Source organism: Augochlora pura, chromosome 8 (assembly GCF_028453695.1).
Source record: "Augochlora pura isolate Apur16 chromosome 8, APUR_v2.2.1, whole genome shotgun sequence".
Lineage (NCBI taxonomy): Eukaryota > Metazoa > Arthropoda > Insecta > Hymenoptera > Halictidae > Augochlora > Augochlora pura.
Window position 1 is genome coordinate 8306737 of NC_135779.1, and position 26918 is coordinate 8333654.

A 26918-nucleotide genomic window follows, 5' to 3' on the forward strand; every position below is an offset into this window, starting at 1 on the left:
CGTGATCTTTCTTTCGTTTTATTTTGTACGTTCAGTTATTTTTATATAAAAAGTATATCAATGGTCATATCTTTACATTACACGCATATATACCGATAACCGATTCACTCGCGTGGTTTACGTTTTCAAAGGTGGTTTTTCATTTATCGAGTATAGTTTGAACCTATCACGCATTCTCTTGACGTGCTATTCTTTTTTTTCCACGCAATCGGTGTTTTCAATTAGCCGTTCCGTAAGCAAACGAAAATGTTCTACGATATACGTTGCAATAAACTGTACTTTGTACACATATCTACAGTATGATTAAAGCTACGTGTCATTAGAGTTAAAATGAATATTACTAAGTCGAGTTTTATGAATGAGTTCCGGCATGTCACGAAAAATAAAGCACATTGAAGCAATCCCGTCGCCGTATTTTTTAAAAAGTCATAACCGCCGCTATCTATACTAGTTTTATCTACAAAATAAATAATAACCGAAGAATTCTTATTTTCATACGTCAATTAAATCGTTAAAAATTTTACGCTAGGAGAGCTGCCAAAGCGTCCATAAATTTGGGTCTTTCTTCGATTTTCAGTCTTAGTACTGAAACAGACAGAGACGTTCTCTTCAATGATAGAAAACATTATTAAAAACAAGAATCATCAAATTCTCGAACAATACTTACTTGTAGTGTCAAAATAGTCTGCTTCTATATAACAATTTGTATTTTTAGCTGCTTGCTCGAAGGCTCTTCCAAATAGACTGTAACAAATTAACATTATTGTAATTAAATGAAATATATTTACGATTCAATGACGATTCAATAAACATCTACCTCCTTGGTTGATCTTCGCATACCGGTGGTATACCAACCATCAGGCACGAACCAGTTTCTACACTGCATACTGAAGAGACAATAAGCGGCCACTCAGGTGCTCTTCTACTTTTCGTGGAGTCGACATAAGCTTTTAAAATGAACTGAGCTAACATCAGTAATGAATGCGGATGCGCAAACACTTGATTGTCACTTGCCTCGGGTATAATTACATAAAGAAACGAGCCGGCGCTTCTAACTTGTTTCATTTGCAAAACGTTCTGAGCGAGTTTGAAGATACTGCTAAGCATAAATTTCGCTTTTTCTATACCAGTTTGTAGTATCTCTTTTTTAGTGCGCGATAAGCAATCCAAAGCATCCAAAAAGCAGCGTTGTGGTAACTTATCTTTTGTCTGTAAAATCAAAACAGCAACGTTTCCAACAATTTTCAACATTTAAGGCCAATAATGCACAATAATTTCCGACTTACAGAAGATTCGAGTAATGCAAGCATTGCATAAACTATGTCCGAGGCACAGTACTTGAATCTGTAACCATATTGAAGAGTAAAACTTGTGCCGATAACAGTATCTACTTTGTATTTCCCTGCTAACTTTTCAATCATTTGTCTGAATTCGTGCCTAAGCGTCAGATCCATTGCTGAAAATCGTTGCTTCGATTGCGCTAAAGGCAAACCCATTTCTGCTAGAAGCTGCTTTAATCTTTGTTCTCCTTTGACTGACCACAATTTCAATGATACTGCAGTTGGTACTGAATGTTTTAGACTAGCTTCCACAGTCCAGTGCCGATACAATGCTAGCAATAGACTATGATTTATATATAAGGAATAATATTTTTCTAACAAGAAGAGGTCTAAAGTAGTGACGCTCTTTTTGTGATAAGATTCGCGCAGTGATAAAGCTTGTAAACCTGAATCCAATGATACCTGGTTTCGGGTACAGACAGTTTGTAATTTTTCAGATATTTCATATTAACACTGCGTACGGGACACAAAATATCTCGTATACAAACTTTGTGGCTGGTTTACGAGACATCTCGTTTTAATGTTTTTTTTTAATTTAGGGGTGGGGCAATAAATATTTTGTTACTTCCTACACATACAATTAATTCGTATACGTATCAGACTTTCCCGCAATCTGAGACGACTCAAACTAACGCTTTAATATCAAAGTAAGCAGTTTAGGCATGAAAAATACTCAAAGATTGTCGTAGTCAATGCGTTAAAGTTCTTAATAAAAGGCCAGGGTTACGAAAAAACGGCCAGAAAGATGCGCAGGATTACAGCTTGCGGCAGGAGGTAGGGAGCGCGCCGCCGCGTCGCTTTCAGATAGCCCAGATCGTGAGCTTCCTATCTTTCCCCACTCCCTAACATTTCTGCTACTGTGCTCCTGCCGAATGGTGCCTCGCGCCGTAATCCTGCGCATCTTTCTTAACAACTTTACAGTTAAATATCTCGGAAACTACAAACCATCTACACCCAAAACCAGGTATCATTGAATTTAACTTTACAAGCCCTGCCACTGTGCCAAAACTCTTATCCCTGGGCAAAATTGGGCAAAATGTTTACCGAAATAAAAATTTCGAGTAACGTATGAAAAATAACGAAATGTTATTCGAACTTTTAAATAAAAAAATATTTTTATTTGACGAGTATCAAATAAATAATTTTATTCGACGTGAACTATCCGACGAATAGAGATACTTTTTTTATTCGATGGATGAAGTTACTTATCTTATTCGAAGCGCATTTATTCATAGCGTCGAATAAAATTTTCATCTGTTATATGTTTCTTTCTTTGGAAGGCTCCGAATAATTCGAATCAAGTAACTTTTGTCAATTAAAATAAACACGTTGCCGTTGTCGAACATGCCGGCGTGTCAAGCGTCGAGTAGCTCGTGAGGCTCCACACGAATTTCAGACACCACCGCGACTGACGTAAAGCATACAACGTAAACAAACGGAGAACCACGGACGAATGAAAATTTAAACTTTTACATTTCTTAGTGTACTTTCATAAAAATATTACCAACAAATTGAGGAGCTTTTTCCGATGAGAATGAGTTCAAACTCGAGTGTAATCGAATTATTTTTTACTGATACGTAATGTTATGATAAAAATTGTAATATTATTAAAGATAGTCCGTATGATGTCGTATACCTCCGATGTGTCGGAGGAGTTTAAATTAAAGAGTCGACAACAGTCTGGAAGTTCTTTTTCGTATTATCGTCAGTCGTCAGTGGCGTGATTTATACATGTATTTTCGTTTGTCGCTTCGGTGGGGTCTGTCGCACGTGTTGTTCATCTGTCGGAGTCTAAGTTGCTAGAACGCATCAGTAATAAAATAATAAGCTAGTTCGGACGAGCAAAGGCATACAATATAAGCAAATGGAAAATCAAGTGTTATTGACAATTATAATTTTTATATTCTTGATACGAATAATATTTTTAATGCGAATAGAATTTCGAGATTATACTCAAATGAGTCCAAACGCGACATCATTCGGAATATCTTCAATAATTACGTATCAGTAAAAAATGTTCGATTACACTCGAATTTAGACTCATATTCGTCGGAAAAAGCTCTTTAATTTGTTCATAACATTTTTATGAAAGTACACCAAAAAATGTAAAAGCCGTTTGTTAACATTGTATGCCTTTCGTCAGTTGCATTGATATTCGATACTCGAAACGAATCTTTTAAACCATTTAACGCACCGCACGATCCAACGGCAACACGTTTATCCAAACTAATGAAAGTTATTCGAAGAATTATTCGATGCCTTGAAATAGAAGATACAGATATAAGATGAAAATTTTAATCGACGATACGAATAAATACGCTTCGTATAAAAAAAGTATCTTTATTCATCAGGTATATTCTCGTCGAATAAAATTATTTATTTAATACTCGTCGAATAAAAAATTGTTGTATTCGAATGTTCAAATAACGAATAAAGATAAAGTATTTTTGATTTGAATCGTTATTTAAATCATTTTTTATCTAAATAATGTCCAACTCTGTCCCTGAGGATCTCTCCTTATAAGATGAATAGAAATCCGAAAAATTCAATATAATTGATTATGATCTTAACAAAGGATACTCTTTTTCATAAATAATTCGGGCTGTACTTTGTTGCTGCTGATTCTCAATTTCACCTCCTTGTTTATGCGTTAATCTGGATACATGAGAATGAAGAAATCCCTCTTCAAGAACACTCAATCTTGTTTCTACTTTGCCAAGAATGGCCTGTTCTGTACAGCCAACTATAGCCCACCAGACCATATCCAAATTGTCCTTTGACATATTCCATGCCATTTCAAAAACAGTCATTGCACTCTAAAATAATAAAAATTATAGTAAAATTGATGATTCATATTTGCATTTAACTTGTTGTTTATTTTAAAATACCGATCTGCCATAGTAACTGTATTGTGTGTAATTGAACAGGATAGTAGTTCTATTTTCAGCCCATTTTCTTCGTTCTGCCTTTTTCAAGATATCTTCTTCATTCAATCTTCGTCTTTTTGACCTAGAGTCTTCACTGTCTAAATCTTCATCCATATCTTCATCAGACTAGATAACAATAGCATATAATGTATTTTTTATTGCAAACTTGATATATACCATATTCAATTAAAGAGATTTACAGAGTCATCCCGGAAGATATCATTGTATTCTGGAATATCATCATCCTCATCAGGTTTACCAAGTATACGAACTTGATTTTCTGAATATACATTACATAAATCATAGGGCCTATGGCTATCAAGAATATAAAATATCACAGATTCTGCTGGTTGTAGCAGCTCCACTAAATCTAATGTGCCACCACAGTTTATGAAAATGACATTTTTTATCTAAAGGAATAATAGGTATTAATTGTTAAGCTTATTGTTAAAAATTATGTTTCTTCATATTTTCATTACCTCCTCACAATTTTCTTCGAAGGCATTAATCATGTCCTGAATCCCTTGTACGGGCACTAGAGTATATATCATGGTATCATTTTTAAAAAGTAGTTGCAAAATTCTACAGGCACAAATGGCATCAACATCAAAGTTGACCAGTAACAAACATCTCTACAATGAAAATATTGAAGTCACATTATTAGATTATATTTTTACGAATTATAATTGCAGTTAAATTAATTTGTTCATTAAGTGTCAACAATAATAGCACAATTTCATAAATGCACGTTTTTTTACTTGTCAGTAAATACAAAATTTGAATATAATTAACAAAATACGATGTTAACCGAACAGCAACATTGAAGTAAACTTATATTGTTGCTAAAAATACAATGAAAAACAATAGAGAATTATAACATTTAACCTATAGCGATAAATCAGATGAATCAAAAAGATTGAAGGTGAAAATGTTACTTACATCGTCCCTCAACGATTGGTAGAATCCTCTTTCTAAGTTTTCCACGAACATTTTGCAGTGATTCTCGTCATGGGAATATTTTTTGTATTTGTTATGTTTTATTTATGTACTTTGCTGTTACTGTACGCCAGCGAGCTGTTCATGAGACTAAATGCACAATGATGCACCGCTTAACAAGCAAAGAATACATGTTGCAATTGAACACTTACAAACAATCATCACACAATTTTCTATCATCGTCTAAATAATTAAACAAATCATGTCACATTTCATTCCAAGTGTATATACAAAATTACATTGTTTGAGCTTCAGATATGCGAAATGTAGCACTTGGAAGTTGGAGTTGGAGGGAAATTGGAGTTGAATTTGAAAATCAGTCACTGCATAACAAATGTTCAAGATGGACTAGTGTACATTAAATTTATATGTACAGTAATGGGACCGGCAATGATAAGACCTACTCTTGCACGCTTTTCTTACTTCCCCGTCATATTACTGCGCATCCAATCCGCAGTGGAATCTGTTGGAGCAGTGAATCGTCAGCCAATCAGAACAATGAAAATTCTGTGTCAACCTCGCTAATGGATCAAGCTGTGACCTGGAAGTGTGCACGAATAGGACCCATTATTGTACATATTCTTATGTGTACGTGCATTTAATGTGTTTAGTCACTTTTTTGGGTATTTTATAGTGTTGCACGTAATTAAAATTACAACGAACAAGTTTAATACTGTACATCCACTTTTATTATGTTATTAAAATATTCATTACATGTTACAGATCTACATTGTACATAGTTCACGAGGTTAAATTAGAAGAGAACAGAAAGAGGACGCAGGAAGCAGACAACGCTGGCAGACACTCCCGGCAGTCTCGCGTGTTTGAAGTTCCGTTTGGTCTACTAAAGCGCACGTGTTTGTACAATAGTGATAAAAAATGGCAGAAAATGGTAATTGTTGTTAAATTAATATGCACATTATGCTACTTAATGCAATACGTATAATATTGTTCTTATTACTTCGACAGAATGTGTTTATTTCGTGTATAAAATTTAAATGTTGCTTAAATTCTTAACGGTAGACACGTGTTCTTATGTGTTTAAAAAAACTCCGTTTAAATATACTAATTTAAATACAAAGTGTTACGCGTGCTTTTTATATTCACATGCTCGTTAAATTGTTTTTTATACACAAACACATCGATACTAATCTGTATTATTTATGTCAAGAATTAGAGATCTTAAAAATTCTGTGGGTTAACTTTTATTCCCATTATTGCAGATAAGAAGAAAAATAAGAAAAAGTCACTTGGGGAGTTGCAACTGGAGTTCAAATATGAAATTAAACCTTCTGATGAAGAAGTAAAAATAGAACACAGAGATTGGCCACTTCTGTTTAAGGTATAAAATAACTGTATAACTAAGTAAATTCAGATAAAATAACATATACATATATATAAAACGATTAACATCACCCAAAAACTTTCAGCTCTTATATATAAACTAATGTAATAATAATATCTGAGCTAATGTAACAGTACATTAAGTATGCCATGTGTAAAATCATATTAAAAAAACAATATAGCTTTTTAGAAGGACATTTTATGTTTACCCTGAAACAAAAAATCAAAAACATTGATTCGTTTCAATATCATAACTATAGGACTAAGGCTATAAAGGTCATTTTTTTGTGGATAGATATAAAGAACAATACAGCAATATTTAATTGGAATTATAAGAAATAGAACATTTGAACTTGTTGAAAATGAAGGTGAAATCATGTATTGCTAAATTACTATTGTATTTTCAGTTTATTGTATTTTGCATTTAATTTTTCTGTAATGGAGTGTTATACTTTATTACTTCTATAGTTATGGAACAAAATTAAATAAGTGTTCTTCTGTTTTTCTGTTCTTTACTGAATAAAATTTATCCTTTCTTTAGAAAAATTTAATTTTTCTGTGCAATTTCCAATGTAGCATACTTCATGCATTATTATATTATTAATGTACAACGATGAAAACTTTTGGGTGTTTTACAGTTATGAAACCATAAGTATAAAGTGATAACCTATTTTATAATAAATAGCAATTAAACCTGTTTGTACAATTATAATAATTCTTATAGAATGACAATTTACAATAAATTTAATGTTATTTCAGAATTTTCATAAATTACTCACACGCACGAAGCATTATACTCCGTTAGCATGTGGTTCAACCCCTTTAAATAGGGACATATCTGAGTATATAAAATCTGGGTGTATTAACTTAGATAAACCGTGCAATCCTTCATCACACGAAGTTGTTGCGTGGATAAAGAGAATTTTAAAAGTAGAAAAAACTGGTCATTCTGGCACATTAGACCCAAAAGTATCTGGCTGTCTTATCGTTTGCATAGACAGAGCAACACGATTAGCAAAAGCACAACAATCAGCCGGAAAAGAGTACATCTCTGTTTTTAAACTGCATGCTGTTCCTGAAAGTGTATTAAAGGTAATCACAGTATTTTATACATCGAAATTGCTCATTTTCATAATCTAACTTAATTTTGGGCAATTGATCTAGGTGCGTCAATCTCTAGAGAGATTGCAAGGTGCGTTATTTCAACGACCTCCACTTATATCTGCAGTTAAGCGACAACTTCGCGTTAGAACAGTCTTCAATAGTACATTCTTGGAATATGATGAAGGTCGACAGATGGGAGTGTTCAGAGTTAGTTGTGAGGCTGGTTCTTACATCAGAACTATCTGTGTTCACCTTGGACTCTTCTTAGGCACTGGTTGCCAAATGCAAGAACTACGTAGATGTCGTTCTGGAGTACAATCTGAGATGGATGGTATAGTTACCATGCACGATATACTTGACGCTCAATGGTTATATGATAACCATGGAGATGAAACATACTTAAGGAGAGTGATCAAACCTCTAGAGTCTCTTCTTGTAAATTATAAAAGAGTTATCATGAAAGATAGTGCGGTATGTATTCCTCATACATTTTTTAAAGCGAATTTTACTGTACGGAAACAGTTATTTATAATCTTATGATACTGTATTGATAGGTAAATGCTATTTGCTATGGAGCTAAAATTATGTTACCGGGTATACTGATGTACGACGATGGCATAGAATTAGGTCAAGAAATTGTATTAATAACGACAAAAGGCGAAGCTATAGCACTTGGTAAATATATTTTCATAGTAATATAGCAAAGCCACACATCTATAGCGCACTTCAAACATTGAATATTTTCGTTTTTATAGAGAAACTAAATAATTATTCTTATTTCCGCAGGCGTAGCATTAATGACGTCTCCCACAATGGCTACTTGCGACCATGGTATAGCTGCAAAAATAAAACGAGTAATAATGGAAAGGGATTCATATCCGAGAAAATGGGGTCTTGGGCCCAAAGCTCTTATCAAAAAACGTATGATTTTGGAAGGAAAATTAGATAAATATGGGAAACCAAATGAAAACACACCTATGGATTGGATGGTTGATTCTCAGGGTCTTAGTATTACTACTGCTTCTACTTCCAGTACTATTGCTCCTCCTACTACTACTTCCAGTACTATTGCTCCTCCTACTACTACTAGTAATGAAGAGGTAATATTCCACGTCCGCTGTTTTTCTATGATTACGTCTTTACAGAGTTAACTATTTAAAACTTCATTTCTTCACAGGCTACAGATGAAAATGGATCGCCCGAAAGTGGAAAGAAACGCAAATATCAAGAGACAAGACAATCTCCTGCAGATGGTTCAGGAAATAATATACGAACTGAAGATCCAGAATTGATATCGCCCAAAGACATAAAGAAAGAAAAGAAAGACAAGAAGAAGAAAAAGAAGAAAGAAAAATCAGGATCTGATTCAGAAGATTCAGCAGGGTTAGATGCTGATACCTCAATTCAGGTAGAGTTATTTTCAACTTTACTAAACTGTACAAATTATTAAACGATATTTTTATTTGTAGGAAACGCCGACTAAAGAAGAGAAGAAAAGTAAGAAAAAGAAGAAAAATAAAGAGAAAGATAGTATAGGACCAACTTCACTTTGAAGATAAAGAATTATATTCTGTAAACAATTGTCTACGGAATATAACGACCTTTCCATAAATTTATACAAGAAACTCGTGATCTCGTTCGTAGGAACGCAAATCCTCAACAAAAAGACCATTTACAAGAAGTAAATATCTAATTTTATGGGATTTGATTTTAAAAAATTTAAATTTCTTTGATACGTATTAGCATGTTAAATTGAAGAGAATATGTATTTTATACGTCTGTAAATTTGTACGGACTGTAAATGAAGCTATTACTATTTAGTAAGTACTTAGAATGTACTGCAAAACTTAACTTACAGTAATACTGTATCATTTTTTACGAATGGAAGTTAAGTATCCTTGCTGAAGATGTGTGTTGGTGTGCTGGATGAATTTTATATCTCTACATGTACATAGTTAAAAATTTGCATTTGCAAATACGGTGAAATATTTCTTTATCATTTTAATACAACATTATTTTTTAGTTTCCATTAACTTCCATCGCCTGAAAACATTCAAATTCTGTATCACTTAACATTATCGTCATATACTAGCATTTACTTCTAACATGTATATTTCGTTGTAACAGATGTTAAGTTGTATATGTATTGAATGTGTGTAAAACTTTACAAATAATACATCAAATAAAAATATAAATATATTTTCAGATTTTTTAATCTGTTTAATCGAAATAAAAGGTGTAGCAAAACGTTTGTGTATTGCGTCTATTGTTTTTTGGGTACAGATTACAAACACATTTTAAAAAGATGCATACATTTTTAATAATATATTGCGAATGTTTTAAGAAATAGTTATTTGAATACGACAGTATCGAGCATAGCACCCAGGCATTGAACAATGTTTGTAGTCATTAGTGTATCCACTTTTTCTTCTAAATGCCGTTTTGGATCTTGTTTGCCCACATTCTTTATAGCTAATTGTTCTGGTGTCATTTTTTCTTCATCTTCTAATGCCTATAAATAGGAATGAAAAATGATTAAATACCTCGCAGACCTTCAATCTGATTTTGAACATAGTCTTAATACTTTACCTTGTTGTAATTTTTGGAAAGTTCAAGTATTTCAGACACAATGGTTTCATTAACTCTACTGTGTTCAGAATATTCAGCAAGTGTAATACCATCCATCCAAGTCTTTTTGTGTAGATTTAGCAGCATCTTCTGTTCTAATTCATTTTTGCGGTAGTTGATGCTAATACTATAATAATGACGATTTAAACCGTGAATTAAAGCTTGAACAGAAGGTTTCTGTAGATGACCTAAATTGGATGTGGTTTGACGAGGTTCTTGTCCCAAGACCTGCAATATATCATGTTTATATGTATTTATGAATTAAGGAAAAGATTATTAGTTTATGTGTATAGATTAAATACTTACCATCATATTTGGATTAATTAATCTAAATGCATCAATAACAACTTTTCCTTTCACAGACTGTATTGGATCAATTACAACAGCCACTGCTCTTTCACTAAGAGCTTCAAAAGATTGTTGTGTATTGATATCTACACCTGACAGCCAGCAACCAAATCCTGGATGGGAATGATACCATCCTACAACCATTTCTGGCCTACCGGTTTGTTTAAGCATATCTAACATTTTTGCTTGAAACACTGGGTCAACTGCTTCTACACTAACTCCCTGATTGTGTACAAAATAATACAATTAGAAACAAATCACTAAAAATGTATGGTAATAATTGTTTTTACACAGATCAACTTCTGTTCTTACAGTTCCTGTTTGAGGCATTGCAAATACATCGATGACACGAACAGTATAATCATCAACAAATTCTCCAAGCATCAGACCCATTACTTCCATAGGAACGCCAGCACGTCCATGCTTAAGCATTTTTAAAAGCGCCAATGAGGATATGTATACCTAACAATATTAAAGTAAAAATATATTAATAATTATTTAATTATTTTGTTAATAGGCTATTATATTATTATAGCACACAGAACTTCAGTCACACGTTTCATTACTGGTATTTAAAAATTAAGAAAATCGAAATACATTTCGGTAATAAATGGAATTTATTTCACCTGTTCAGCGGTGTCAACAACTGGAGCATCCGAAGGAGGAGGTCCTTGATTCACACCTGGCATACATCCGCCTAATCTTAGAAGTCGCTCCATATTCGTTCGCCTTTTATTTCTAAAAACATTTTTGAGCATATTAAAATTTCACATAATCATGGATGAATAGGAAACGTGTTGATTGTAAATTAAACATTCGCGTTGAACGTACATACGTCTTTGTTAAGGTTAAGTTTATCACTTGCGCGTCATGAAAGGACTAGATCATTTTAAAAATATAAATTATATTAATTTCTTTTCTTACCTATTATAGTATAGTTTTGACAATAGATGATATAATTTATTGCTTGTCTACACTATCAAACACGTTTTTCATGCAGCTATTGACAACTCTCAAATCTGCACAATCATGAGCGCGGCCTATATGGAGACTGACTACTGTCCACAGCCTGTTACAGACTTCACAGTTCACACACTTTGCCGCCGAGGATAGTAAGCAAATACGCTAGAATGGTAAAGGAAGAAGTCCAGTATTCAGTACTTTCGCCAAAACTTAGTAAAGGACCACACAAGTTAGGTAATTTTGAGAAATAAGTTCACTAAATAAATTAATTAAGGTAATAAATATGTAAAATATAAACTAAGTTAAACTTGATTTCCACTGAAATGAGGTTATGAAGATGTAAGTTTACTAAAAACTGAAATATTGAAAAAATGGTGTAATAATATCCTTAAATAACTCAACACATTTTGTTTTGAAATATATTATTTATCGGCAATATTATAGAGCAAATACTCATATGTAAATGTATTTGAAAATATTCTTGACATATTTTGCTCAGACATTGTTTATAGGTGATCCCGATGATACATCATTAAGAAAGGTAGAAAAAGAGGTACTTATACCGCAAATAATGCGGGAGAGAGCGAGAGTTGAAAAATGCAAAGAAGAAGTTGCAGGTAATAATATATTTCAAAATAATTATTATACATGCGTTTCAACATGTTATGCAATCCTATTATTCATATACATATTTTATAGAATTTACAAAATGTTGTGCGGCTAGTAATGTTCTCATGGTTTTTAAATGTAAAGATGAAAATTCTATTTTGAAATCATGCTTGACGAAATGGTTTAGTGATGAAAAATTCAGAGAAGAATGTACACAACAATATTTAAATGACAGAAAACGTTATCGAACGACTGGTGTGCCTAATAAATCAAGATTTTCTCAATTAAAATCCTCATAGGCTTTATTGTTCTTGATGAAAGCAAACTTAGAGATATAAATGTATAAAGTATGAATAATAAATTGTTTATTACCTTATGCTTAATAAATTTATTAGCTTTTTCAACAATGAGAACAATAAAATAAGGTACATACTCCTTTAAAAAATGTATACCAAAGCTACAATGTAGAAGCATTTATTTGCAAGAATTAATAAATACACTCACATAGTGTTACCATGAATCATAATCAGCATCGTCTTCATCTTTATTATTCTTAGGATTCCATCGCCTCCATAATAGTTCTCTTACAGAAAACTCTGATAAAGAATCCACACAAAGTGAGTTTGAAGTTTGTAAAACTGTAGATGGCCACAATACTTGAGCAAATAATATTTCCTAAATTAAGAAAATAAGTTAAAATTGTAGGTAGTTTATTAATTTAAGAGAGATGCTAGTTTAAATTAATTACCTTTGCAGCAGTCTCAGATAGTCGTTCTAATCCAAATAAATTATTCCATGTCGGTTTATGCATAGATTTACTTTCATCTCTGATCAGTGAATCTGCTTCTAAAACATCTACCAATACAATATATGATGCATGATAGAACGGTGGTCCTTGTTTATAGAGTACTAAAATATTCAAATTTATTAGTTATAAGTGTACCTAATTATTTAATTTTTTATTTAATTAATTGGGTAATGAAGTAGAATGGATTAATACTAACAAAAGTCTCCACCGTATTTTAATCCTGGTTTTACTACCCATCCTTTACTTCGAAAATAGTGGTATACAACATATTTCTGTACAAAGTTTTTATCAGCTTTGCAAAAAATACGCCAAGCACTATCAATGTCTAACAAATTACTATCGAAGTCTATTAGATTTAAACATCCTAAACCATATAATAGAAAAAATGTTTCTTCAAATGTAAGGTAAAGAGTTTCTTGTATTGGAAAACTTCCACTTTCAATCTTGGGTATTATATTCTTTAAATAATTCTCAGTTTCTGAGTCACTATCTGGTAAGACAAGTAATTTACTTTGAACCTCATTGTCGTTGTTTACAATATATTGATCTTCTTTAAAATCAAAGCCTTCCTCTAAAATCAAAGATTCCTCTTTCTCTTCATTTTCAGTGCAGTCCTCAACATCAACTTTAGTATCCTCAGACTTTTCAGTAGTAGTTTTACTTACAATGACACATTCCTCATCTTCTTTTGTAGAATCAAGATTTACTTGACTAATTTCTATTTCCTTATCGGTTGACCCATCTTCTTTTTGATTTTTGTCAGAGGATTCAATATTTGTATTTATTTCAATTATTTCTGGTGTAGTTTCTATTTCTATAGATTTGGAAGAATTTTCTTCATCTTCCAGATTTACAGCGCTAGACTCTTCACATTTTTCTTCATCTTCCAGATTTACAGCGCTAGACTCTTCACATTTTTCTTCCGTATTCATGGATTTACTATTATTAGGTTCTGTGCTTAGTTCATTGAACTGTTCAAGCCATTCTTGTCTGCGAATCCATTGTCTGTTCCTTATGACAGGAGGTGCTCCGTATCGTGCTTTCCCAAATGAAGGAAAGCCACGCGACAATGAACCTTTGCCGAAATATCCCTAAACAAAATAAATTTGTTCCATGAAATTTATATTTACATGTTAAGTATAATGCTGATAATTTATTGTTACCATGGAATGTACTGCAGCAATTTCATTTGGATTAATTATACACGATCCTACATCTGTAAGATAAGCAGTATAATTTACCCATTCGTTTTTATCACCAATTACAATTGGAAATGGTGGATGCTCTTTTACTTTAACCCGTCGTTTCTTCTTTGGTTCTCGTAGATTCATGTTATTCTTGTTCCTAATGACATATAATTTTAAAAAACTTATTATGATGTTACAATATCAATATATAAGTGAGGTTATATTTTATAATTATGTATTCTCAGTTTACAGTTGAATTTAGTCAGCAAATTAAATTTCATAATAATATAAACACTACTGTAATTTGTATAATCTTCTACTTACAACAGTCTTCTATTCTTCTATTTTCACGGTACCTATAGGTGTTTGAAAGTTTCATAGAAAAAGCATGTAATCTAGATTTTTACATGTTATGTTTTACTAAATTTCTCATTTTAACGTTTTTATATACAGTATATATTATAGAACAGATATACTACTTAATATAAAACTGTACATCTGTAGTAGGACTGTTTCTTATTTTGAGTAAGAAAGAACTTGGCAAATATTTTGTTCCAGTCTCGTCGTTTTGTACCGGATAACTACATAAGTACGCTATGGTTATACGCATATAGAGTACAATGTAATTAATGTTTCTCAGTATGTTGCTGAAAAGTAGTGAAGTGGAACATATTATACCAGTACCGTGATGAGTAAAAGGTGAAAATATCGCGCCGGAACAACAATATTTAATGTAGCTCTTTCGAAAAAAGCGCCAGTCGGGCTCGCCCTTATTGGTCACTGTTTTTCGTTAATAACTAATTAACGATGCCACGGAGAAAATTTTTGTAAAGGAAAAAGTTACTTTAAATAACGTCGAGAACTTCCCATTTCCGAATTGTTATAGTTTTGGGACAGCCTGTATAAAAAAATAAATTTCATTTGCGATTATACATGTCGGTGGAATGCATTTCCATTGCAGCGATCAACGTCCAATTTTTTCAGTAACAGGTTCTACTCTTGCATGCTTTTCGTGCTTCCTAGGCTGGCTCGCACATTCCCACCATTTTACTGCGCATCCAACTTCACGCATGTATTTTAGAAAGAGAACAAGATACGATGAAAAGAAACAGAATGATAACCATTAGATTCTATGTCGGCACATGGGTAGGAAACCTAGCTTATTTTACTTTGCCATGCATCTGAAGCACGCGTCATTTGTAAAGGAATTTCGAATTTGAATTTCGCGCCGCGTGTCTCCGATCGCATCAACCGAATGGATGCACGAAGATGATAGGGTGAAACAAGCTTGAACAAGTTGTACTTATTTCATGCTCTCTCGCTTACTCGTTGCTTTTCCTCTTTTTCTTTAATTCTGAGGGCCGCACTATCACATCAGTAAATTGTCAACCAATCAGAGCAAAGAAAATTTCTATGTTGAAGCTCTCTAACGGATCGAGCTGCGATCTGGAAGTGTGCAGAAATAGAACTGTTTGCTGTACCTCCATGTTTTGATAGTCGCGTGTCTTGTATATATGGACATAATCATAGGTCGTGCTTTGAATATTTGCCGCACAAACGATCCTAGTGCTGTCTTCTTTTCAAAATTAATGTTGTTCTTTATCGGAGACCGTCCGTAAATCTCTGTTTGTACAAGTTTATAACGAAGATATTTGCAATGTCCGTATTCAACGCACGGCAGTTCTTGGATGTATTATATAGACGTTGCATAATTTCACTGCCATCGATAAATTTATCTAGAACACAAAAAGCAAGTATCTCCATTTGAGGTTAGAGTAAATATATTTACTTTCGGTATTTTCAACATTACATAATATTGAAGAATGATTTAACACATTCGGTAAATTATGTTAATATTGTTGATTGTCGTAGAAACTTTATATGCACATATTCAAATGTTTGCTGTAATTCGACAGTTTTTTTAGTGTTCTGTATTTTGCAGATTTTTATTATATGTTTAACCGGAGGATCATTGCTATTGGGAGGCCTGGCACAGTTTTTAAAAAGACGAAGAAGACATCCTATTCCTCCTTCAAGGAGACCCTTGAGAGACTTAAAGCAAAGATTTGCTAATGCAAAGAATTCTAACTTTGGTAATTTATTCATGCAGTGTATGAGATATTAAGTAGGAATTATAAACATTTTAAATAGTATTAAGTTTAAAACATTTTCAAGTTAGGTCGTAAATGATTTGTCTGTTTCTTTAATTGCAGTTGTTTATAATTTAAAATACTGCTATTAATTTTTGTTGTCTCGAATAGTTATGTTTTATTCATGTTGGTAGATGCAGTCTCGCAAGCGTCATGGGCAAGAAGAAGCGAAGCAAGCAGTAGGAGTCATATAAGTGATCGAGTATCGCTTATATCTTCTGTTCCAGGGGGTCCAGATGGAGACGTTAAACTTACTCCACAACAGTTTGGTGTTCTTGGTAAGTCAGAATCTTACATTAGTACATTAAATTTCTTAGTAGATTTATAAAAAAATATATAGTAATTGTAATTTCGAATTATTAAATCATTGATACAGTTGTGTACATAATATTGTACATTAAAAGTTAAGGATATAATAATCATGAATAGATACCAATTTGTCAATTTATTCACTTTTTTGCTTATTCTGATTGAAATATTGTTTTATTTTTGTTGGAAATAACATCATATATGGGGAATTTGATCAAATTTTATTTAAGAAAGAAAATAACAATATAGTGTGCAGTATTTAACATAAAAAGAGATTATATTGTGCATGCGTTCATAAATTATTCAAGGCTGAGTACATTTTTACATACATGTATGTATATAGCATTTATATTTACATGATAATGTACAGATATAGTAGATTATTCACAAATAACATGTTTGTTCAATGCAGATAGTCATAGAAGCTAAGGACAGTTTTTGGCATTGCTAGAGTTATTTCCACTGTAATTTTTATTTAATATTTCCTCCATGGTATACAGAAGTATCAAGAAGCAAGTAAAAAATAAGCAGCAATAGTTTGCATTCGAATATAGACTGTTCTATGCTTTTAATCATTTTATTCATAAATTTATTCCGAAAATGTATTATTCTTTCAATATCCATTACCTTTTATTATTCATAGTGAGAAAATATTGCTCACAATGTCAAACATCATACCAATTTTCATTTTCTATCTATCAGTTTCTTTTGTTTCTCATGTAAACGCGTAACATTCTAAAACTCACATGTCTCTACCTCGCAACAAATTACCTGCCTTCTATGACAATTAACAAATTATTCAACAGAATATGTCACAATCATATTACATTTACATAAAATTTCATTGAGTATCACAATATTGTGATTAGGCTTACCTTGATGCATACTCTTACAAACACGTTTGGACATTTGTTTCTGTCTGAAGTAAATATTTCATGTTACTTTGATAGGTACTACAATAGAATAAAATACATGATAATCATACAGTATTAATACCAATATCAGGCGAAAACTATTAAATGGTTAAATAAGTGTACAACAATTATGCCTAGCAAAAATGTAGAAACATGTTATGTACATACCAATGGTTCAAGTAAAAATGATCAAAAATACAAGAATATATGAATATATCATTTCTTTTGTTATGTGCTTTAATCAAAGCACATTTAAATTAAACACAAAATTAAATAAGTCCATATTTCTCTTTGACTTATCAAAGAAAGTGTAACTTACAAATTATTAACGCATCTATACAAAAGTAAAATACTGCATTCCTCTTCCATTACAATTTCCATTAATAATAATCTTCTAGGAATCTGCAAGCCCTATCACTTTACATGGGAGACAGATGGGTACATAGTACTCTAGATGTTGTATTGTTTTTATAACAAAGCATTAATAATTTAAGAATTTAAAGTTTTGTTGATCAGACTCAGACTCTGTACATGGTTAAATTCTGGCTCATCCTTGAAGTTACTTCGTTTGAATTCTATTATTCTTATATGGCAGATCCTATACAATTTACATCAGTCACGTAAACGATATTAAAATAGCTTTGGAAAATAGTTGTACCCATCTACCTGCTATCTACGTATTCTTACTTGCTATGCTGTTATAAATCTTACAATTTTCTAAAATTATACTGCAATCTCAAAAATATATCGTAGCTGCGTTAACTCTCACATCTCTTTATCCTTCATTGTCGTTTTTACTCCCCTGATCTCATTTATAAGCTAGTTGCCCGAGACAATACCTGCCGTAATTACAATTCTCTTTGAGTCGAACTTTGAAAGAAGATGTCATTCGTTTTTAAGTTTTCGATTCGAAGTTCTTCTAGAGGGTATCTAGAATTACACTTTGCAAAGGCATAAAATAGATTAGCTGGAGAATCGTTTCCACAGCGGAATTAGTAAAGACGGAATGTCGTAGTTACATTCAGTTATTCAACAATAAAGGTAATGTTAACGAATCTTCTGTTAACATTTACATTGGCTGCGATCGCTTGTACTTAACATTGTAATGAGACTAGCTCATCATTAAGGTATTTCTTCAATATCCTAAACGTGTATATATATATATTTTTATGTATATATATAATATAATATATATATTAAATTATATATATATATTAAATATCAAGTTTTCTCGAAAGGCAAGCATGTCAGTGCTGACATCACAGCCTGACAGTCAGCGATTTAACCAAGGAGCTTTATTTCGTGCCATAATTGCTATGTACGAAATTACAGCAACATTTTAATTTTTTTTCAATTTCTTTTCTTTTTTTTTTGTTGTTTTTGTTATCTTTCTTCAATATTGCTCTACGAATATATTACTATTGCAACTTAGGACTTCTTAAGAGTCGTATTTTCACGTAATTCTATGGACGACGATCGTTAATAGAGGTATAAATATAATGTTTAATGTATGTAAACATGTTCCAGAATGCGAAGCTTCTACCTTGTTTTTAAGTGACAAGGGACCACCGTCGTCGCTTTGCATATTCGACATATCCGACTTCTTCGGCGGTATTATCATATTTTCATCGTGGTCTTCGTTTTCCATGTCTGTTTTACGGGGTTGCTTGCTGTATTCCTGTGCTATCGTAGTGGTACTTGCTTCGGTAGTGGGCGGTATAGTTGTAGTAGGAACTAAGCTATAATTACTTAAGAAGTAAATAGGTCCGAATACTGGAGTTATGTCAAACATGCTTTCTTCTCTACGTATACCGCTGATCCCGCGAGCTTTCGTTTCTCCATCTTCATAATAAGAGATCAATGTTCCTGAGTAGGGTACTTCCATGTCAGAGTAAGTAGCTTTCAGAGTAACGTTTATTGCTGTACCAGGCTCCAAAAATATTTCCACCCTGTCAAGGACAATGAAATTAGATAGATCAAGGGAATAACGTAACTTCCGAGAAATACACACGGATAACACTCACGTATACACATCGCTGCGATTACTTTTTTCCATGGTACCCCACATTACTTTCGGTAAAGCTGTTCCATTTGTTAAAGTAATCGATGTATTTAGGCCCTTCAAGATGGCATGACCCTGCCCCCAGTACACAGAATATTGATACGTATAGCCAAAGGCTTGTGCCACGATTGCACCTTCCTGTCCATTATTAGCAATCGTTGCTTCCCCCAATATACTGGGTGTATGCTTCATTGCACGCTTTTTAGGCCAATGCAATTTAACTCTTGTCAGATTGTAATATATTGGCTCTGTTTCGACCAGAATATCACCAGACTTCTCACTTCCCTCTGTGCCATCCTGGTACAAAAATAAAATAGTATTAATAGTTTCTAATTCGCTAATTTGAAATTCTTTTCAATTTCTATTCAATGTAACTTAGTGATTAGTAATTAAATTAAATAATTAATAATTAAGTCGTGAGTTTTAGACAAAGTGTCAATGTTTAACAGGCTCTGACTGTACTTGTAAACAGTTGCACACAGTCATACCTATATACAGCAATTACTCACATCTTTCACGTAACTGATAGAGCCGAGATTGTCGTATGAAATCAAGGTGCCGATATAATTGGTGTATCGCGGCGCGCCGTCTGCGCCGTCCTTGTCATTGTTAACCCTGTGACGAGCTACGAACATCTTTTCCGTGGCCACCGCTCCTATGGGAGTCGGCTTGTATTTATCCCAGTACTCCCAGTTGACGCGGCCGGCATTGTCGACGTTCTCCAGCAATTCGTATTTATCGTATGACTGCACGCTGCCATGAATTGTGACCGTGCATCGTTTCTCGTTCCCTTTCTGGCTACCAGCTACCCAGACCGTGGTGTGCAACGCCCGGCACACGTACAGCGGCTTCTTCTCCGGTTTCTTCGCTTGGTTGTGCAAATCCTCTGCGAAACGTTGACAATCGTTAAAAACGCGCGTCTAGACACCGAGGGTGGAGACAATTGCGATTCAAGTTCACCGAGACGGAAGGACGGGAAGGAACTCTGTACCATTAGGCGGGAATAAAGTTTTATTCTGATTTTGAGTGGCGGTTGGTATCACTGTAGGAGGAAGAATACGGGGATGCTGTAGCGTCGAGAGAAAAGCCATCTTCATGTGCAAATGAACTAACGCCGAATCAGCCAGTGTATTACTGACAATGGATATGCATATTTTTATATGGTTTTAATTATATTTATACCGTTGTGTAAAATAGTCTGCTCAGGGTACAAGTCGTTAACACTAAACCCTACCACAGCAGTCAAAAGAGACTTTTTCAAAAATGGTGCAAAGTTTAAGTAAATTCACTATTATTATTATGGAAGCAACGTGCATCATTTTTAATGCTCGGTAGGTTTCAGTGTAAATGCGGTTTCATCTCGCAAGATGCCAGTTGTTACCAATCGCAAGTCACCCCGAAACTGTAGCGCGATAGTCAAATGGTGTCAGCGACGATCACGAATTTTGAAATGCTTAACACGTTTGCAGATTCGAGTGCGTAAATCAGCGGTGTTATTGTTTCTGATCTCAGTTGAACGCACCTTCGGTCTCGATCTCAAAGCCGCCGATCACTATTTCCCTCGACGGATCGTAATGTGCACGCGGCAGCCAGTTAAGGGTAGTCGAGGTGACCAGTTGATGATACTTTGACAGAATGTGCACGCTGTTGTCGGCGTTGGTCAGGAGCAGCGCTAGACCGAACAGTCCCAGGACAAGGTAGACTCTTTGCCAAGACATCTGAAAAAAACGTTACAGATCGTTCGTTGTGAGAACGTGTGACACACGGCGACAGGGCTAATTCAGAGGTAACATGAAACTTCTTAGTCGGAGTTATGTGAACGGCTTTTAACACTGTACTCGCAATTCGCGACGAGCGCGTTGTTCGATTGGCCTGCTGTGTGCGAGAAACGCCGTCGGCCGTCTAGTCTCCTACGAATACAGAAAAATATTTCGAGATGTCGCGCATGCGTCGTGTCCGCCCCGACGTACTTTTTCATATCGAGCAAATTAACAGGCTTGTCCGACGGCGAAACGGACAACGCGACGTTACCAGCAACTTTTTCGACTTTTACCCCGCCCGCCAGCAATAATTCCAACTGCCGGGAGAAAATTACACGAGTTACGTAATATTTCAGTTGCACCGTGTTCCAGCGACCTTAACTTTTGTAACAGTAATACCGCTCTTTGTGATTATGTTTCTTGCTTACAGAGCGTAACTTTAACACAGCCCGAGTATAACTGGATCTCGCTCGGGCTTGCTTTCGCAGATTATTACCGTCAAGTGAATCGAGCAAATGATTTTTTTTCCTCAACGTCTCCCCGACGATGCCTCCGAACAGATTCGAACCGCGGGAAAAACAATTTCATTGTCTCAATCTGATCGCGTACGAGATAAATTCGTAGGAATGGTATCGCCATGAATTATTATTGGAATGGGGGTACCATGCATAACTTAGGACGACTCGTTCCTCTGGAAATCTTTCCAACCATTTAAATTATTCGTCCCATGAACACGCGGCTGCGCCAGTTATTTCATGGCGTGCCCGGTGTACACCTTTTGCCTCAGTTACCATAACGGTTCCGTGGCGTATCCGTTTACGTGATAATACACTTATTTTATAACGTTCATGGCCCACTGCATCCGCGACTTCCTTCTCGCTCGAGAGTTTCTCGGATAGCTGTTGAACCCGAGAACCAAGAATACGTGCATAATGTTACAAATAGTTGCTCTGCGGCAAGAATCATTTGCGGTTGCTTGATTTCGAAAAAAGTAACACAAGCAGAGTTCCAAGGCTTGAAATTAACATCTTGATTGCTGTGCAGTTTTGGAGTCGCACATTTTTGCGTTGAACCGGCGTACAATTTTACCAATAATACTTTCCGATTGAAAAGATCGTTGACGTTTTATAGTTTCTGCAGCACCAATTACACCCTTTTCAATCTCGTGAAATTATTTGAAAAAGACGGAGTATTATTAAACCATCGTGTTCGGTCGGATAAGTGACGGTAAAAGAGAGGAAGCTGTTAGAATCGAAGAAATTGAATAAATTTTCGAAATTTTAAATATCTTCGACCCTGGGTCTTTAAATCATTCGGGTTGATCTGCAGTTCAAATTCCTGTCTCGTTTGAATCATCGTTTTCAAGGTAACCCAGTGAGCAAAAGGTGCATAAAAGCGAGTTTACCGATTTTCGGCGCCCGTGCCGAATCACAAAGCCCGCGATAATCCACTTTGGCCAGGTGAATGAGGGCAGAGGTGGCGAAAGAAGTAGAGTCTCTTTGTCCCGTTGCGTAAAAAGCTGAACAAAAGCGTGACGCTCTTTGCCCCGCGGGACAAAGGAACATTTGTGCGCTCTTCTTCCTTTAGAAACGATTTTCGGAACGTCACCGAGATCGGTTTCACCGTAGAACCATCAACGGCTCCAGTCGGTCTTTAGGCTTTCAGCGAACTCTTTAACGCGTTCACTGGCAGCTGTGCACGGTGTAACAAATTCGGTGAAATTACTCTGACTTCAACGTAATTTAATAAATTCGACTTTATGTATTCATGACAAAAAGGTGCAAATATAAAATACAAAACCGTAATGATATCAGAACTATACCGTACGTTCAATTTATTACAATTATTAAAACAGGAACAAGATTTTCACCTAGCGTACGTTTTCTTTAATTGACCTTTTTATTTCGCATAAAAATCTACTGTCTATTATAGCTTGGAAACGATATACTTCCAGATTCTTTGAATCTTCTTGCCGGATGAAATTTTGCCAAAAGCGCCAGTCGAACAGTGACTCACCAGGATGACACACGAGTCGTTAAAATTGATTGTCGGAGAAGTAACGTCTACATGACACGAACCAATAATTTCGCGGTTCAATCTGCGGAGCTTAAAATTCAATCGGCCCACTTTATCGGCTCGAATCAACGAGCTCGTAATCTTTTATTGAGGAAGGTAAGTATCTTCCGGTGGAGGAACGGTTCCCAAACAAAATGGCGACTCGATCGTTCTCTGGGACGTAGTTCACCCCGTCCTTGAGGCTTCTTCCGATCTCCCTCGAACCTTTTCTCGATAACCAAAAGCTTTTGTCACGCTCGCGGTGACTTCGCTCGCGGTGCCAGTTGCGACCGACCGTTTCCGTTCTGGCGCCCAGTTTCCGCGGAAACTGGTATTGTTCGTGTACCAATCGAACCGTCGACAAAAACGGTTCGATGCCGCCAGATATCGCATTGTCCGTGTCGCGATAGAAACCGTTGACGGTCGGTCGGCCACGTTGAATTAACTCGCAATAAACCCGCGATCCCCCCTCTCCACACCCCCCCCCCCTCTCGCTCATCCCCCGTGTACTCGTTCTAAATCGAAACACGAACGGATCGAGTCCGACGCAATCGTCCAACTTGTTCCTGCCCGTTCCAATTTGTTTCGGGACCGGGGCACGGCGTCGCTGTTTAGACGAATTGGCGCGAACGGTCGAAACAAGAATCTGTACCGAACAGATCGGTTCTCGGCATTTTTATCTTCGTAATGCGAACGTTGCGAAACTGACCGAAGCGCGCTTGGTGTGAACACGGTGAAAATGCGAGAATGTAAATTGTTCGGCAAGCTTTTGTTACAGAGTTTCCTTTTTAAATATTCAGTAAAATCTCACGGAAAATATCGGACATAAAAATAAATGCAGTGGATGCAAATATGTTTAAAGAAATGAGAGTTTTAATTGTTTGTCGATTTTTTGAAAAGGGACCACGAAGAGGACCGTTTAAAAAACTCCTAGGCTAATTGATCTAGTGTTCAAGGTGTGTAGACGAATCGTTTCCTTGAACAATACGTAGTCAAATTGTGCGCATACCTCCGAAGCGTCGGAAACGAAACGTGACTCGTTAACGCGCGAATTGCAAGCATTAACCGCAGGACCTTTCATGCGATTTCCAAGCGGCCCGCGACGATCAACCTTCGTGCAAACCGGCCGAAAACCTCGGCGGCAATTCCAGATGATCGTTGGTAATTGCCGCGATTCCGCGTGGAAGCCGGAAAACTGACGTAACCGAGGATACTCCGACGTGACCCGCGTGCGAACGAGCGAAAACGAAAACTCGTGCCGAGAAAAATCGCCGGCGGCACCGGCGGACGGGGTGTGGAGACGGAGGGAACGGACCGGAATTCGTTTGGCGAATACATTAAAGAGAAAAACGAACCGCGAAAAACCGCTCGGCTCCGCTGTTAAACTCGTGCTCGAACGCGGTGAACGTTAGGCTTTCCCATATGGGAACCGGTTGGCCGAGGCTTGGCGCGCGCGTTCTGCAACTTGTTGACGGGCCACCTACTACGGGCGCCTCTCTGCGTCGCATTCGGTCGAATGGTAATTAACTCGCCCCCGTGATACACCCGGTACGTCACTGTCACGGTCGTCCCGTCTACGGGGTGTTTCTGAACGAACAAATCGGTTCCACGCGAGCGCCGATTCGATAAGGATCCCCGATCAATCGACTGCGAATTTTATGTATTTGCGAGAAAAATGGACGAATCGAATGCAGGATAGTGCAGTAATCGAAGGCGATGAATTTTAACATTAAACCACAGCTTCTCGTTTTACAGTCAATTTTACTGCTCGCTAGGTTCACTGTTAACTATTGCTCTGTCCAATCAATGGCGACAATTTTTGTTTTCCATACAAATACAATACTTCTCGCAGAAAGTTTTCGACTCTGTACTTTTTCTCTGTAATTAACAGTTTCTAGAATGAATGGCATTGTTCGCGATTTACATTCGACTCGAGCATAGTGCACGTTTCAAGATCCTGTGTAAAGTGGGCAGACTGCCATCGTCGCGCGCGTTGCTTTACAATGACCGCGAACGATGGCCCCTGGGAAAGATACACATACTCGAACATTTCTTTGAGTTCAGCCTCGCGAAGGTGTGGGCCACTCGGCTGACACTCCTCCGTGAGAGGTGTAGCCAGGAAGCGAAAGTGTTCTTAAAATCTTAAGGCCGGCTCACACATGTACCCCTCGTGAAAGTACAGTTGCTTTGGAGAACGCTTGAGAACAAGCGCTTTTCTCGAGGTCCGTGCAGGGGTTAATCCTTTTTGCGGACTATCTCTGCTCGTGCACCTGGCAGGCGAGGGAGCTACCTACGTATCGTATCGGAACCAGGATTAACCTTTCCATTCGAATACGCTGCGGCGATCCGAATTTCACGGTTTTAGGTGGTATCCGTTCCTAAAGAATGTTCAGATGTTCGACCGAGGCAAGGGGGTCTTTCAGGATCTCGGAGATTGAATCCTACGGTGTCGACCCTCCCTCAGCCCTTCGGAATAATGGGGTCTTTGAGATCCTGTGGAATTTTTCAAACAGCTTTCCTGCGTATCTCCTTTACTTTAGGAACCCCTCCTAGCTGTGCAGAATTTTTGAGCGCGTTGCAAATATTTGCTGATTCAATCGATCAGTCGTTTCATTCGTTACACTGTGTGCAGGCTTTCCGTAAATTTTATCGGAGTATCGAAAAACGTCTGGATTTTATAGACATGTGTTACGCTTTTCATAACTGATAGGAAACATCACAATTGCAACAGACGTTAAATTTTATTATTATTTCCGCTACGGTTACTTTCACTGGATTGTCTACAGTGTGACGCTATCTAATCGTCTACCTAATCTAGTTTATACAAAGCGTTACCAGTTATCTTAGCCAACAAATAAACTTCCGCCAGCAAGGGGTGTTTTTACTAACGTGGTCGGCAATCTGGGTTTTTCAAGTCCAAGCTCGATTTTTCTTATTGTTGTGGGCTCAAAAAAAAATGTATAGAAACTACGAAATAATTATCGGAGTCTCTATTTTAATGTGCAATTGTTCAATTACGATACCTTGAATCTAGTTTATGTCAAGGTTATGTAAATATAAAACTATGAGGATGTTACAGAGATTTAAGAATATTATTACATTATTTGCAATTTGACAATTTTTATTTTGCATAAAAATCCGCCGTCTAATTACGGGTCACCCTAGTTGATAACGAGTGCAGTCTACCGAACAATCGGTCGTAATCGAAGCGAGTTTGTCACTCGCCATGCCCTCCGTCATCATCCCCCTGCATCAGCCGGGATTAACGTTTTCAATTTAGCATGTCGTTAACGCGTCCCGGGTTTAAACCCCAAGAGCACCTGATCCTTACACCGTGTAAGAGGGATCCGCGATATTCCTGGGGATCGATCCTCCCAGTCTGAGACGCTTTCGGGACCGTCGACCCTCCACGGC

General features: G+C 35.9%; 7 protein-coding genes across 9 annotated transcripts in view; 3 read left to right on the forward strand and 4 right to left on the reverse strand.

The window, feature by feature from the left end:
* Positions 1-5: 5 nt before the first annotated feature.
* On the reverse strand, positions 6-5550 carry Cdc45 (cell division cycle protein 45). The gene is made up of 9 exons (XM_078189053.1): positions 5207-5550; positions 4747-4899; positions 4468-4677; positions 4229-4393; positions 3921-4156; positions 1287-1623; positions 818-1209; positions 668-744; positions 6-585 (listed from the first exon to the last, which is right to left on the reverse strand). The coding sequence occupies exons 1-9, from the start codon at positions 5255-5257 to the stop codon at positions 521-523; spliced, it is 1686 nt and encodes a 561-aa protein (XP_078045179.1). The 5' UTR covers positions 5258-5550; the 3' UTR covers positions 6-520.
* A 478-nt stretch (positions 5551-6028) lies between these two features.
* Nop60b (dyskerin pseudouridine synthase 1 Nop60B) lies at positions 6029-9320 on the forward strand. Its single transcript, XM_078188661.1, has 8 exons — positions 6029-6155; positions 6487-6605; positions 7367-7699; positions 7772-8182; positions 8266-8386; positions 8498-8811; positions 8889-9119; positions 9181-9320. Exons 1-8 carry the CDS (start codon positions 6143-6145, stop codon positions 9262-9264), a joined length of 1626 nt encoding a protein of 541 aa, XP_078044787.1. The 5' UTR covers positions 6029-6142; the 3' UTR covers positions 9265-9320.
* Positions 9321-9960: 640 nt separating this feature from the next.
* Positions 9961-11751, reverse strand: Rpn11 (regulatory particle non-ATPase 11). The gene is made up of 6 exons (XM_078188663.1): positions 11612-11751; positions 11314-11425; positions 11000-11149; positions 10646-10909; positions 10301-10567; positions 9961-10223 (listed from the first exon to the last, which is right to left on the reverse strand). The coding sequence occupies exons 2-6, from the start codon at positions 11404-11406 to the stop codon at positions 10062-10064; spliced, it is 936 nt and encodes a 311-aa protein (XP_078044789.1). The 5' UTR covers positions 11407-11425; positions 11612-11751; the 3' UTR covers positions 9961-10061.
* On the reverse strand, positions 11612-15117 carry Tsen2 (tRNA splicing endonuclease subunit 2). Its single transcript, XM_078188662.1, has 6 exons — positions 14579-15117; positions 14231-14411; positions 13264-14158; positions 13008-13168; positions 12764-12934; positions 11612-11812 (listed from the first exon to the last, which is right to left on the reverse strand). Exons 2-5 carry the CDS (start codon positions 14396-14398, stop codon positions 12770-12772), a joined length of 1389 nt encoding a protein of 462 aa, XP_078044788.1. The 5' UTR covers positions 14399-14411; positions 14579-15117; the 3' UTR covers positions 11612-11812; positions 12764-12769.
* On the forward strand, positions 11692-12635 carry LOC144474114 (COX assembly mitochondrial protein homolog). Its single transcript, XM_078188664.1, has 3 exons — positions 11692-11884; positions 12163-12267; positions 12350-12635. Exons 1-3 carry the CDS (start codon positions 11818-11820, stop codon positions 12556-12558), a joined length of 381 nt encoding a protein of 126 aa, XP_078044790.1. The 5' UTR covers positions 11692-11817; the 3' UTR covers positions 12559-12635.
* A 687-nt stretch (positions 15118-15804) lies between the features above and the next one.
* The window catches only part of Miga (mitoguardin), a 44573-nt gene continuing 33459 nt past the window's right edge, over positions 15805-26918 (forward strand). For all 3 annotated transcript variants that reach the window (XM_078188489.1, XM_078188490.1, XM_078188491.1), the window contains exons 1-3: positions 15805-16004; positions 16197-16347; positions 16539-16682. In XM_078188489.1, coding sequence (XP_078044615.1) covers positions 15912-16004; positions 16197-16347; positions 16539-16682 — 388 coding nt within the window. In that variant the 5' untranslated portion in view covers positions 15805-15911. The remainder of the gene's footprint in view (positions 16005-16196; positions 16348-16538; positions 16683-26918) is intronic.
* The window catches only part of Uzip (beta-pore-forming protein unzipped), a 32462-nt gene continuing 22457 nt past the window's right edge, over positions 16914-26918 (reverse strand). Inside the window, exons 2-5 of the mRNA XM_078188492.1 lie at positions 21212-21407; positions 20199-20575; positions 19652-19986; positions 16914-19576 (exon numbers count right to left, since the gene is read on the reverse strand). Of these exons, the coding sequence (XP_078044618.1) occupies positions 19081-19576; positions 19652-19986; positions 20199-20575; positions 21212-21407 (1404 nt within the window). The 3' untranslated portion in view covers positions 16914-19080. The remainder of the gene's footprint in view (positions 19577-19651; positions 19987-20198; positions 20576-21211; positions 21408-26918) is intronic.